The sequence below is a fragment of the Athene noctua genome, chromosome 24 (assembly GCF_965140245.1).
Source record: "Athene noctua chromosome 24, bAthNoc1.hap1.1, whole genome shotgun sequence".
Lineage (NCBI taxonomy): Eukaryota > Metazoa > Chordata > Aves > Strigiformes > Strigidae > Athene > Athene noctua.
The window spans coordinates 4,992,593-5,007,734 of record NC_134060.1 but is presented as its reverse complement, the minus strand read 5'-3'; the positions used below and the strand labels follow the sequence as shown (position 1 = coordinate 5,007,734).

General features: G+C 46.2%; 1 protein-coding gene across 4 annotated transcripts in view; it reads right to left on the bottom strand.

Moving 5' to 3' along the window:
• PHACTR4 (phosphatase and actin regulator 4) overlaps positions 1-15,142 on the bottom strand; it is a 68,610-nt gene that overhangs the window by 23,824 nt on the left and 29,644 nt on the right. The window contains exon 1 of one of the 4 annotated variants that reach the window (XM_074926118.1): positions 184-482. The exons of the other annotated variants lie outside the window; for them this stretch is intronic. Coding sequence (XP_074782219.1) covers positions 184-229 — 46 coding nt within the window. The 5' untranslated portion in view covers positions 230-482. Of the gene's footprint in view, positions 1-183; positions 483-15,142 lie in introns of those variants that run through there. 4 annotated transcript variants of the gene reach the window in all.

Genomic DNA, 15,142 nt, shown 5'->3' with positions numbered 1-15,142 from the left:
GACATGAGTAAGAGAAAGGAAGGAAATGGAGTTATTTCTCTGGTTTCTCTTCCCAGCTCCTGAGCTGGGTGCAGGTTACACAAGCTCCGCATTCCACTCCTCCCAACTCCTCTGTTTCACCTGCAATCCTGCCCTGCCGCAGCCCCAAAGTTTCCTCCGTCTCCCTTTCCCTCCATTACTCACCAAAAGCAGCTGGATTTACCGGTCTCGAGAAGTGCGGCTGCCCCATTAGATTCTTTTCTAAGCAGCTCTCCGGGAGGAGGCGGGAGGGGGAGAGAGAGGAAAAAAAAAAGTCTACCCTGAGAGAGCACTTTAGTCCTTTAAAATGATAAATCCACGCTTCGGACTAGGAAAGAGCCCGGCGAGCGAGGCGGCTGCCAACTCTCAGGCAACGGCATGGGTGTCCAGTGGACCAGCGCAGGTCCTGCTCTCCCCGTACCCCATGGCCGGGCACTTGAATCTCATAAATAGGCAGCCGTGCCAGCTCCCTTCACACAGGAATGCCTGTCATTCCAGAGCCGAGCTGGCTAGGGCCAAAGCTCAGGAAGGGGAGGAGACAGCCAGCCACGCTCCAGCCACTTAGCTGCATAATCCAAATCATCAACACCCCTCGCTCCTTCCTCGCATCAAGTTTAGCAAGAAGAGAGAAAAGCCGGGAGAGAGGAGAGAGGGAGACCGGGGTGTTTTGCTCAAGGAAGGGCTTGGAGAAACCACGCACGCCAATGCACGGAAAGGTTTCACCTCCCAAACGGGATCAAGGAGGTAAGAGCGTACCTGAGCCTGCAAAATACAAACCAAGGCCGTCATGAATAAGCAAACGTGGTACTCTAACTGTTGTAGGAGCTGCACTATCCCGAGTAAAGGGAATTTCAAGAAGAGTGCCTGAGCTGATATGCATCTAGCCAGACATGTAATAAAAATACAATTTCATAGCAATCCCTCTCTCTGCTAAAGTTACCAGGAAGAAAGTAGGAGGCAGGGAGCGTGTCATCTTGTTTAAATTAAATTTAACAAAGGAAAATTTAAATTCAACACGGAAAGTAAGAGTTTGTTTATTCATGTGTCACATCTTGACGGTTAAGGTAACAAAAATCCCCCTCAACATTTGCATCACAGTAACAAAGATCTCCAGAGTTTATGTCCACTTGGATTCTTGAATTTTTCATCAAAATTTATTACAAGACTTCAGTGAACCTACAGATTATTTCTAACCCCATAGCACAGAGGAGTGGAAAACCTTTAACCATCCCGAAGCTTCATTTTAACTCAGAGGAAAAGGAAAAACAATTTTCAAAAACATACAGGAATTTGCTGCAGCATCACGCTAGTGAACCCATCTGACACAGCCAGGTTTGCTCTCTCCTACTGTAGAAAAAAGCAGTTTTAAACACACCAAGATTTGCTGCAGCTCTCGAGGTCCCTGTCCTTGTCAGGCCAGCAGCCGCAGTACTTCAATATCACCGAATATCGCTCAGGCAGCCAGAAAGATTTCAGGACAAGCTCACTACTGCAGCAGTCCCAATAGTAAAAATCTTCTATTCTGGGAAACAACAAAATCCAAGATTGTGAATTTGGGCTGGTGCAGCTGGGAACAATCAATGCTGCACATTAGTCAGAACAGACACCCAAAGCGAACGCCCGCTTCGCAGCGGCAGAGATCGCCGCTCACAGCCGCGTGTCGCAGTGGGAGGCAGTTCTGCAGCCAACACACCCCAGGAGAGGGAAGGGGGTAGTTTTGAAATCTAATAAAACTCCACCTAAACCACAAACACACCTGGAAGACACTGATGCTTTTAGTTCCTCTATTAAGATATTAGACAAGGCATCGGACAACTTGGCAAACGCATGCCTCTCCTCCGAAGCACAGCTGTGAAAACACAGGAGGAAGCAGGACACTTCTGCACCTTCTCCACCTGCACCCGGCTCGTCCCTATCCCTGTGTGCTGAGCAGATAAACCACCATCCCCACGGACAGCAAGAGCACGGCGGCAGGAGCAGGTGGAGGAGCAAGGGATCAGCAGACACACGGGGGTGGAGGAGCAAATAGCACTCTCCTCCCTCGCACAGAACACATGGACGTTCCTGAAAGCGCTGCTCTTCTCTGCCTCCCACCACCAGACATCTCTGTGCTTGGAAGAGGAGCCTGCGTTTCTGTCTGGTCAGCCACTGCAGTCAGTCTTCCAAGTACTTTTGATTTTCATTGTGGGCAATTAACATACTGATTCACAGGCATGCTCCACCTCATTTAAGACTCTTTGCTTTGAAACAAAGAAAAAGCCATTTTAGAGCCATTTAAATATGCTGCCATCTGGCAGAGACCCACAAAGTTCAGAGATAGAGGCTGGAAGACTTCTCCAAGTCTGTAAATCAGCTGTCCAGCTTGGAAGGAGGTCTGGAAAAAATATTCCTGCATCTGGGAACGCTACAGAACGCTAAACACTGCATCTAGACTTGCCTGACTTCCAAGGAGATTAAAGCCGTTGCATTGTATATTGCATTTTCTGTGAATTAAGAGTGCACAAAGCTCTGCTGCAGAACAGATGACACATGGTAGGTTGTTAAAGCACAGCAGCACAATCACATGCCTGACCCCTTATTTCTACATTAGTAAAACATGAAACATTAACTTAAATTTCAATGAAAGATTTAAACGAATGCATTTAAATCCACAGCGGCTGCAGTCCAAGAACACACAGGGCAGTTACTCTGGCTCTGGTGCCACACAGGAGTTCACTAGGCTTGGAAACACAATTATGAAATAAAGTCCTTTCACATTTCTGTATCATTGATCAGGCCTTACGAACCATCATGAAAAGAGTAACAAGACTATTTGGCAAAGGCACTTGTAATCAAGTTTGTACCAGAAGTATTAATATTTGCTTCTGAAACAGGGCTGCGATGCTCAAAGGAGCAAAGAGATACAAATCTGCATTTCAAACTGCAATTAGCTTTGGACTTCAAACACCCTTTAGGGGTATCAGCCACAACTCTCTCCGCTTTTGGGGTATAAAGAACCAAAACCCCTCCAGAAGAGGGGTGACAAAATGCAGAAAACAGCAGAAAACCAAAACAAAAGTACCACTTGGTACCATCATTCTTTTCAAGGTGGACTCCTGGCCTGAAAAACCTGCCAGTCCATCCTTCAGTTCCATCTCTGGAAAGAAAGCTGAAAACTCTGCAAGCAGATACATCCCCAAAAAATGTTCCTGCCTCAACTCCAGCCCAAGGACAAAGCAAAAGAGCAGCCATACTTACTCTGCTTTTAAGTAACCCTTTGCATCCACAGTGCTTTGTTTCACAGTGGGGGAAAAATATGGGACAAAGCAACCTGGCCAAGTTCCCTGCCAGCAGTACTTGAAGAGCACAGAGCACCGACACAGGTTAGCACCCTGTCTAGCAAGGTTGCCTCAGCCCTACCAACAGCAGCGAGACAAAACCTCAGCCTCCATCCAGCTGGACATCTAGGATAAAGGAAAATCCACGCTTCAAGCAAGGACAAGTAATGGATGTCCAAAATTCCTGTTGTAACGCAGAAGGGCCATCTGACTTAGCTGCACAGCAACCAGAAAGAAACCAGAGCGAAGTCTTTACTCCTCAGGGACAGGTGAAGACTTTTATGAGAAAGAAGAGCTCAGAATAGCAAAGAGCTTCCTACAGGATATGCCTGATAGTCCCTTCAATGTTTTCTTCTAAAAATGTAACCAAAAAATCCCAGTTACTTGGAAATTTTACAGATTTTCAGGAGAGTCGGATGGAGTGGTTAGGGGCAGCGAATGCCCAAGAAGCAGGGTACATCACTTTCCTCTGAAGTTTCATTTTCTCTCCATCCAGAGCAGCATCCCATTAAAAACCCAGTATTCACACGTTAATAGCCTGTTTATATACATTGTAAAAGGAACTCTTCTAGATTGTTTCACTTTAAAATCTAATGAAACCCATAATGAGCACAAATATTAGCTCCTCTAATAAAAACACTGTTGCTCACATTTCAGTTCACACCAACGTGAAACACCACATTCATCTACAGTGACTCAGACATTTATGTTCCATGATTCAGCCACAGGAACATTCAAAAGGACTCTTGCATTATCCCATCTGTGCAGACGGAGCTGTCTATTTAAAACCAGTGATACTGGGCGTTTTCCTTTAGAGCCCATCAGCAAAAAAGTCAGCAGGAGCTACAGGACATTTAAGGCTCTTTCCTTGCTGGAGATGCACCCACCTGAAATACTAACACAGGCCCATGGTACCACCTTACCAGGAGGATTGCCAAGGAGAAGAAAAAGTGGCAGCATCACAACTCTAGATGCGTTTCACCACAATCTGCTTGCTAGCAATCCTCAGCAGCTTTGGCAGAACAAGGAGAGTATAAAAAATATATATATATATACTTAACAACTCTGGCTGCCTACAAAGATGACCATTTCTGGGCTGTGCTCTGAAACAGAGTATGTGGGAGAGTTGCTTCTTTCCCACATTTAACGACGACAGCAGACCAAGGGGAAAAGTGCAGGTAGGAAGCTGGGTAGTCAGTCTGAAAGGTCCCAAGCCAACACAATGTGACGTTCTTCCTTTCTCCTCACATGGTATCAAAAGTCAGCCCGATACCCTGTGTGGAAATGGAAAATGGTTTATTTATAAGCCAGCTGGCATCGCATTGTTTAGGTTCTGTATACTTTGATGAAAGGGCGCTGGTTCGGATGAGACAGAAGAGTGAGGTAACCACTCCTAAACCACATGATTTCCTCCATGCTTCCTGTGACATTTCCAAGAGGGAAACTCCTATTTCCCAGAGCATTCCAGTCCCCTTGTCCCCACCAATTAGTCAGCATGGTGATAGCGCCTGCTCCATCTCAGAGAGCAAAGGGCAGCAGATCCAGCACACCAGGGACTGAGCTGGTGCCACCACATATGTGCTGGAGGCCGGGGGAAAGGGGGGGAAAAGCAACCCATGTGCTCCAGCAGCCCAGATGTTGACCGGGATGGAGCACAGCTGGAGGAAGAGCATTGCTCTAGGGTCAGCAGCAGGCTCTGCCAACGAGCTGACTGACAGCACGTCCAGCCTCACGTTTAGGAAGGGAAAAATAAAGCTGAGGACATGCTCCTGAAAAGCCTCGTGATCACAGCGGGTGGCTGGAACACAAGGAATCGCTTAATTGCCTCAAAGACCAGGCTAAAGAAAATTGTGTGGTAGGTCTTGGGGCCAAGAGAAGCTTAAGGCCAAAATATCCCCTAGCTTTGTTTTCCAGCAGAGGAAGTGCAACTTTCAATGAGAGCACATTTTTGAAAACGTATCATCTTCAATGCCTCTTCACCATTCACTATAATTATAACACATGCTAAATATTTTCTTGTTTACTAGTGAGGGAATGCTAAGGAATGTAATCCTGACAAAATTAAAGATTCTGTCACATCTTGGCTAACTTGATCACTGTGGTGACTCATGGCTATGCCATCTTGAGGCAAGGGAATCTCCAAAGCTGACAAACTACTTTTTGGAGCACCTTGAAGCAGCATTAAAAGAAAACTGGTCAGAAGCCAAATCAAACACAGATATAGGACACATTCCAGCGAAGCATCAGGCATCAGCAAAGCATCAGCATATTCCCAACAGTGAAGCACTCGGAGGCAGGATACCCATCTGCCACTTCCAGCTATATTATTAGGAACGCATTAAGCAAAAACATGGAGAAGAAAATTACATTAATTATTCCATTGTTTAGGGAAGAAACAGGCATGGCATTTAGCTTAACTCATTTAACCTTCTCCCGCAGCAAAAAACTAAGATACTCAGAGAAGAACGTATAAACTGACATTAGCTAAAGCTTCCCACTGCAAAACACAGGAGATAAAGAATGACAAAACTAACAGAGCTGCAGCACAAATCAAAAATATATCCCCCTCCTTTCAAACCACTACTCAGCATGTGCTTTTAGGACTGGCACAGCACAAATACACAGTGCTCTTCCTAAGCCAGTGGCTGCAGTACAGATGTGCTAGACGGTCACATCCTCCACATTTACTACCTTACTGGAGAAGCCTAACTCACACAAGACTTTACAGCTTTATACAGACATTATTCAAAATAACCAAGTCCTTTGGCAAAGTGGTAAGCCCATCTATGCCACCTATAAAACTGATGGGACAAACTCTGTTAAGCACTGGAGACTGCAAATTAACAGCAAGAATAGCAGTAAATATTAGACCTCTAAGATTAGATTAAATTGAAATTAACCCTCAGGGGTAGCACTATATTTAACTCTAGAAACTAGTCTGCAATGTATAGGTCAAGGTCCACAGGCTCCGATTCATTAAAAGATTCATGATCCCAAATTTCTCTTCCTACAAGATGCCAAACTATAGCTTAAGCTGAAAGCCTCTCTGCCTATGCACTAGCTGAAAAGGCAGCAAGATTTCTCTGTAAGTCTTATTTCCTCTTTTTAACGTCTCACAAAAATCTCAGCAAGCGTACTTGTTCTTTGTATCTGAAGATGAAACTGCAGCAAAACATTTGAGTATTTCCTCTGCCATCCCAAAGGGCTCATTGCAGGCACACCGCCCCAATAAGCCATATTATCCTTCAACACCTAGAGCTCTTCAGTCTGAAGTTACATTTTTTCCAAATTACTGCACAAAGCCAGCCAGTGCCAGGGCATCCTACCATCCTTCACTCACTTGGCTCTGCCCAGGGAGACTTACAAAAGCGCCTTGGTTTAGCTTTTGGGGAACACCCAACTTCCCTACCGCACCTGCTCTGCTTTAATTATTGACTAGGCTAGAAGCTCCTTATTAAAATGCAAGGCAAGTTTGGCACGCCGTCTCAGCTTCTGATCATCTCGAGCAGATACATTTGGAAGAGACACCCAAATTCCCTGCCACAGTTCAGAAATTAAAAGAAACGGCAGATAGATTTGGCTTAAGGCACTTAAATTCAACAAGAAAAATACTTCTTGCAGCCATACCACTGAAAACTCCCATAAAATTTGAAATTTTAAACTACAACTTTAGATTCACACACAAACATCAGGTTTAAAAGCTTCCTTTCAAACATACTGTGTTTTTACAAGCCATTTCTACCTGAGTGAATCTAACAGGTAATTACAGGTTTGACCTCCTATTGCACAAATATGCCTTTTGAAACAATGTGGATAAATATTTGCCCAATACAAGAAGACAACTCCAAGAGGAACCATTCCAGTTTATCAACTTTGTGATTCATGTTGATACAAGCTTTATTCTCTATTTAAGGAACAAGATAAGGCTTAGGAAGTTCATCTAGTCAAATACATTTCACAGATCTACCATGGGCCACCCTAAACAGTGGCACATCCAGACCACGGGTCACACCCAGACAAGGGCCATCAGCAAGACAGTCAACCTCAACTCTTCAAATATTTACTATTGCTCAACCACCAAGGTGTCTCCAAGCATCACCGAGGCTGAAGATTGAAACATGCCGAGTATAAGATTGCTGCTAGCGTGATGAAAGCAATGCTTGGGTTTGTGTTGTGAATCACCTCCCTCCTTACCCCTTTGGAACTGGCTTGCTGGGGAGAGAATTATGGAGGCCCAAGGGAGCTGAAAGCAAAATGTGAGCACCCTATCTAACCCCCTTAGGCTCCTCCCAGAATCCCAGTCCCTGCCTTGATGCTCCTCTGTTTTCTGCCAGCGTCAAGAGCTCTTGTGAAAATAAGATGGTGGCAGACACGAGCACGAAGAGCCATCCCAGACCAAGGCACACAAAGCAGACGTGACAACTGCAAACAGGTAGCTCATGTCCCAAGACATATACAGATCGGGTCCCCAAAACCAAATGCTGTTTACACATCACATTGACTCACACAAGCAGCAGAGACAATGCCATGGCAATTGTTTACAGTGTCAAGGCCGTTTCATATAATTAAAGGAAACATCAAGAGATGAGATAACACCAACAGTTCAGAAGGTACAGCTGGTCATAACCTCGTCAGCAGCCGTTTCTCCTGGAGTTGCTCCCCCTCTTGCAGATGTGACCACACATTCCCAGAATCTTCATTTCACATCATTTCACCTCATTCGCTTCCTTCTGCATTTGTTGAGCACCAGCAGTGACCTTGTTTAGGAGCAAGTAGCACCATATCAAAAGAGTGGCTGAAAACCCTTTCTGACACTATCAAATAACTCTCCCATCTACTCACACTCGGCACGGTCGCATGTGGGGCTGCAGACAGTCTCTGAGCACCACTGCTGAGAGGAAATGTGGTTAAATCGAAACAGGACTGTTTCTGCCAGTAAGAGGTTAGACTGTAGCCCAGCATGACCACTGCAGTCCATCAGGCCTGGCTCTGAACAGCCAGCTCAAATGCCAACAGCCATGAGCTCTGCAACGGCAAGCTACTCAAATATTTACTCACCTTCTCAGACAAATTTTGCAGCATGAGGAGTTATAGCACACTACTATTTCAAGTATGTAAGCTAACAAGCTTACAGCCAACCCAGGAGGGCTTGTGGGAGTCCTACCTTCACTTGAAATGAAGATAACCCCCCCAGTCAGTGGGCCAGACAGAGCAGCGTGATTCACCTGGCTCCTGCCCCTGGCAGCCTTTGTAAGCCTCACACCTCTGTTAAACACCTTGAGAGAGGGGCTCAGATCAAAAAATCACGTGGCAGAGATTAGGCAGCCACAGAGCTCCATGCCACATCCCATGGCTCCGTGAGGTTACAACATACTTCCCAATGCTCAAAGAGGCCAACGTTGCTCATTAGGGAGAAAGATCTTACAAGTATCGGTACAAATTCCCCACCACGGCATCCACCAAAGAGTTCCCTCCTCAAGATCCATTGCACAGAAGACTAAGCAGCACCAAAACTCAAGTTCAGGGGTTTTCAGCTCGCAGGAATAATTAGCTAGAGCTACCTTTAAGGGGTCTAAAGAGAACCCACCGAGAAAACCAGGTACATTTGGATTAACTAACTTCACAGGGGTTTGTGCCTCCTGTCAGACGATGTTCAAACGTGCACAAATGGAAAGTTGAAAACCAGGGCTCCGAGTAAGCACATTCTTCAAACAGTAGTTATAGCAAGGATACGTTAGAGCAAGCAATCGAATTGGTGCACAAAATTTAGGGTGTGCAAACAAGCATTAAACCATTCCTCCAGGTACTTTAGGTTTGAAACAGGGAGTTTGTTCTTGTGCTAGATTCCCATCTGAAGAAGCATGCAGAAGGCACTCTTGCTGTAAAAATGCCATCCCAGGGCTTTCCTCCAAGCTCCCCTGAAATTACAGGTTGTGACAACACCACCTAAATCCATTACCTTATCAACAGCAGGGCTAGCTAGCCCCTGGGCACTTAAACTGAAACCCAGCTAGTCCAAAATGCTAGATGGCCCCTTGGCTACACGAGCCCACATCTACACACAAGTCACTAGCAACGCTGAAGCCCATTTCTGCTGTAAGGGAGCTCCTCGGAGCTTCCAAAGCAATTCTCACCTTTGTCAAGGGAGTGGGGGGGAATGGGAAAAAAGCCCTCACCAAAAAATATGCAGTTCTTAATGAGATTCAGATCAGCCTAAAAAAAAAAAAAAAAAAAAAAATCAAAGCCTGGAAACTAAAAGCCGACTGACCCTGTAATGGAACTTTCCCATATTTATGGAAATTTCTGGTTTGGCACAAAAACATCTGCTCATTTAGTGGGTGTTGTAGAAATCACTTCTATACTGTAGTGATGCTGAAAGAAAGAGGCCCGTTTTATTGTTAATTGAGCCTCTGGCTACAGAGCAGAGAAAAAACTGTTTTCTCTGACTCTGAAACTCAAATTGTAATTCTCACCACGGTGTAGGTCTTTACCTCTCGCACGATATGCAGTAGTCTGATTTCAGTCCATAATGACAGAACCGTAAATCACTATGTTTGGCCCTGCTGCAACCAAGGACATAACTTGACCTGGCAGTGACACCACCACTGTCCCAGCTCATGACAAACCCTGTGTAAAGGTCAGGCCGCTAAAACACCTCCGGAGGTGTGTGGGCCCAACAGGAAAGCAACCCTGTCTGTAATGAACATTGGCGAGGGACTGAACATGCATTAGGGTTTTTCTCTTTCCTCCCTACATGATCATTCTGGTTCTTGGGTTTTCCTGCCATTGGTTACCTTGCAATTTATCAGACTGCTAAAAAACAAACTCAGAATAATCCTTTGTAAAACCCCACCAGTTACTTTTGCTTAGAACAATTGCTACAGGCTATCACAGACACAAAATTAGGCTTTCAAACCAGAACTGATTATACTCTGCAAATATGATGGCCCGGGAATGGTCTCCAGCACAGGAACTCACTCAACTGCAGATTTTTGATGCCAGGAAGGCATGACAAAGGGAAGTCTCTTTTTATACTTGTCCTTGTTCTTCAGTTCTTTTCCTAAACATTTATTTAGGGATGGGCTCAAGGGATCTTTGCTGTGGAGGAGTGAATGGCTTCATAAGGCAACAGGGTGCTCATTATCAAACTCATTTTTAAAAAAAGAAAGAGAAAATCCAGGATCACTGGAAAACAGTGCCCTAGACACTGTCTCCCAAAATTAACTCTAAGAAGACTGATCAATACTTTATCCTGAACAGGAAAATAAGAAAAAGCCCTGAACAGATAGGGAATGTCAAGGGTGCCAGAATGACTAGTATAATCCCATTATAGAGTTATCCAGAGCAAGCAGTTTGCTCAATATTTGAGAGATAACAGGATTAACTTCATGTTCAACATCATTTCAGTCTAATAATTGCAGAATCACTCCTAAGGCCCTAATGTCATTGATTCAACAGGGGATTCCCATCAACCCCCCACCAGCCCCAGCTTTGAAAGCCCCTTCATTAGCGTCAGCATCTTAAGTTAATTACTTTGAGAGATTTTTCCTTTCCTCCCCAGAGCAAAATGTAACTTAACCCCTGCAACGCACAATGCTTGAGCAGAACAAACTTCTGTCTTCCCTCCAGGAAGGGACAGTGTTTACTTTCCTAATCACCGTTAACATCTCCAAGATTTAACGTTCGGATCAAAGGGCTGGGGAGGGGAGGCAGCTTTTCCAACAGTTTGGTTGAATTTCAACAACAACAAAAAAAAAAATCTTTGCAGAGGCCGGTTATAGTCCTCTCAATGATCAAGGGTCAACCTCAGACGTCTGCCTAACTCTGCCTTCCTGAGATGGGGAGAGGGTGTTGATCGAGCCTTTGAGAGGGGAACTACGAGCAGATCCATCCAGCGAGGATCACCACCGAGTCACCAGGAGTTATTTTCCTTGCCAAGCCATGACTCACTGCTCGCCCAGCCTTGGAAATGAGTCCCTTACTGCAGCCCTGCCGGGGAAGCCAAGGGAAAACATACACAGCAAACTCTACACAAGCACCGTTTCCCAGCCGGTAGGAGAGAGCCGGGGAGAACCACAGGAAGCGGGGCCGTGTTTTTCTATAGGATTCTTAGACGGAGAACGGAAAGTTATTAAATTCCACCTTTTCAAGCGCAGGGGGAGGCTTTGGCGTGGACTCGCTACAGCCATTCAGGCACCCGCATGATTTTGCCCCAAGCTGATGCAATGGCAGCTTCACCCCCTGCTTCACGGCATCCCGCTGGTGAAAGCCGACATCCGTGGCCGGGGCTCGGCTGCACCTTCAGAGTTGGGGACGGACGGGACTCTGTGTGTGTGAGTGTCGCCAGTAGAAGAGAGGGGGGAACCCCAGGGCTCTTGCGGGGAGGGAGGGCTGTCCTGCCAAAATGCAGCTTTTATGGGAAAGCGCCCAGGCAGGGCTTGCGGGCACGAAATCCCCGTCTCTCGGGGGTGAAGCCATGGCGGGCAGCGACCGGGGTGGGAGGGGGGGGCCCTGCTGAGCGCCCCCCCCCCCGGCTCCCGCCGCCCGCCCGGTACCGCGCGCCCCCTGGCGGCCGCAGCGCAGGGCCGCGGCGGGGCGCCCCCCAACCCCCGCGGGGAAGCGGGACGGGCCCGGGGGGCGGCGGCTTGCGGGGCTCGGGGCCGGTGTCGGTGGGTGCCAGCACCCGCCGGCTCCCCCGGGAAGGGCAAACTCGGTCCCATGCAGGGCCCCGGGGCAGGGAGAGGGATTTGCCGCCTTGCAGTGCAGGCCCGTGGTCAGCCCGTGGTCAGCGGCTCCCAGGAGAGGTGCTGCTCAGATCTCAGCACCGATTTGACATGGTTTTTGCACAATTTGCTTCTATTTCCATCTCTAGATTTCTCCAGCCTCCACGCTGGACCTCCCAGGTTAGCAGCAGTGACCCGAGATGAAAGCAGCTTTCCAGGCCAAAATGGAAAATACTGACAAAAGGACCGAGATGCTGCAAGGAAATCGTACAGCTGAGTTACCCCAGTGTGTAAAGCTTCATCTTACACAGCCTTAAAATAAGCTCTAATCAGCACCAGGATCCACTGCAGATCCGGGATCTGCAAAGCCCAGCTCAGGAACAGAACAGCCCGAGCACCAACAGACTACACAGATCTGTAAGTGGAATTTAGTAACTCCTATAAATACTGTTTTTCACGTACAAAGAAGTAAAAATTTATCATAACGCAGCGACTAAGTCCTTCAGAAATCTTAAAATCTGTGCTTCACAAAGAAAGACAAAACCAGGCTGGGTTGAAGAGCAATATTCTTCCTGAGTCATGGTTATCGCTTGTCCCATCGTAGCTGGATTGGTCCAATCTGTAAAAAAACCACACCAGATCTCTGGTTTCTTGTTGCACCGAAGTGTTTTAGGAGACAAAAAGACACCTTCAGAAATCAGAGCCGGGCTCCTTTTCAAGACAAATGAGAAAGAAATAGATAAAGCAGTGACGTCAGCAGTGACAACATACAACTGTTAGTAGCCCGACTGCAGATCAGCACCAGCCCTGCAGCCCAGCGGGGCCTGAGAGGCAGCTTTGTTAAGCCACAGCTCAGCTAACACTATTTACAACTCACAAGGGCCGCAACATTAATGAGAACATTCAGTATTTTGTTTTTCAAAGGCCAGGTTTGCCGTTCAGCCTGGACACATTGCTGCTGCGTGAACTAAGAAAAACAGCAACAACAAAAATCACTTCATTTATACCAAACCCACTTACCTCTGGTTCCAGGCAGGCTCCTCTTCTACCCACAACCCCAATAAAACCAGCTAGTAAAATCCTTTGACAGAATTTACAGGCAGCCATGTTCCAGAAAACAAGGTGAATTTAAGGTCCAACAAGTTGAGAATGAAAACTAGAAACTCTCAAAATCCGACCCTTCTGCTCCATGCCCTACTTACCGAACCACAAGAACTCCACGCTCACTATTTTACAGTGAGTCAGCCTGAATTATCCGGAGGATTGATTACATGTCCTACAAGGTCTTATCTCTTAATACAAGGAACAAGATCATTCAATTCAATCATGAAGCACTTCAGCAGATACATTTTTTTTCACTCAACATCAGCCTTTGCTACTATCTTGCCCCAGCCAGCCTGGAGGCCAAAGCATCTTATTCCTAGCACATCCTCAGCTTAGCCACTAAACCACAAAACCAGCAAAATTAACCTCCGCTTTCCTCCCGGCAGAGCTCTCTGTAGAAACTGCATGGCCATTTACTTCAACAGCTTTAAAAGTCACTTGAAATGGGGTACCATGGAATTACAAGGTCTCTGGCAGGTCAGCAAATAATCTCTGTAAAACACTTGGCTTGTAGATCAGGAGGGAAAGGCAGCAAGAGTTCAGACACCTACTCAAATCACAAGGGGCTTGTTCACGGGGGAATTTTTGGGATATTTATTTTCTTAAATGCCACACCAGTTAGTAGCTGGATAGCTGATATGAATCACTTGCAAATACAGCAAGCAGAACAGCAGCCCTGGCATCCCATTAACTGCCCCAAGCACCCTGACACCACTCAGCACGTTAATTACAGTAAGAAGGAGAAAGTTCATCACAAATTTAAGAACAAAAGGCTGTCAGGATAACGTCCCAAAGTATTTTGCTAACTTGCGAACTGCACTCGACTAGATAAGCAAATGTCATGTACAGCACCTTGTTTAAAAGTCAAACGGTCTCCACTGAGATCAGTTCAACCCTCTGGTAAATCTGACTAAGGAACAGTAGGATTTTGCTTTTCTGCATGCTTGCAAATTAGCACACATCAACTGTAATTAAATGTTTAATCTCAGGCACTTTGACCACTTTGGCTTGTCTATTGTATTGTACAAAGCAGTTATATTGCTGTATACATAATATACAGGATCTCATAAGGGAATTGCAGCTTCTGTGTCTTCCTGGAAGAAAAACCTGTTCTTTTGTTCTGGAACAGACATTATAAAGAGATTTCCACTGGCTAGTTAACATTAACTGTTCTTCAGCAGACTTCAGAGCTCTGTGACAGTGAAGCACTCTTAATGCTGCAATGCTGTCTGACTGCAGATCAAACCCAGAAAACAACAAATGCCATCTCCAGCAGCCTAGTTTAAACCAAGAACCAAATCGTCAAAACACTTCAGTTCAACATAAAAGTGCACATTTGACAAGTTTTCCCTAAATGCTGCTGAATGGTTAAATGTCTGTCCTGGCAGCAGCCTCAAAGCAGCTGATTTCCAGTTGAAACTTAGTCATCAAAAGGGGATTCCCACCCAGCCAGTCCCCAGCACGGGCAGCAAGATGAGGAACCCTGGAATCAGAGACTGGCCTTTCATCCAAGTTCTTCAGCAAATGCAAAGCGCCCTCCACCCCACCCTTTCCCTTTCTGCCCCTACTTGGACCCTTCCCTTTTTGAAGTGCGTTACCCAAAGTACCAGAATGACTGTCTCAGAGACCTAAACCCTTGTTAGGTTTCTGAGGAACAGAAGACATGAAGAGCAGGACGTATTTCCTCCTCAACCCTGACACCCTGTGGCAGTCACCATCAGATCAGAGGGAGGTTCAGGTGGAGACCTTCCCACGCTGGCAGCCGTAGCCCTTGCAAGGTCCTTATCTCTGCCACCAGTCTCCGATCCACTCCAGAGGCACATGATGGGAACTCATACTCATGGTCTCTCTCCTCAGGTTCAAACTAACAACCTACAAGCAAAACATTTTACATCCTAGCAGCCACTCCCTCCGCTTTCACTGCTGCTAAACACAAAAGGATTTATAAAGAAAGGAACAGCAAGAAGTCAATAGGTGAGA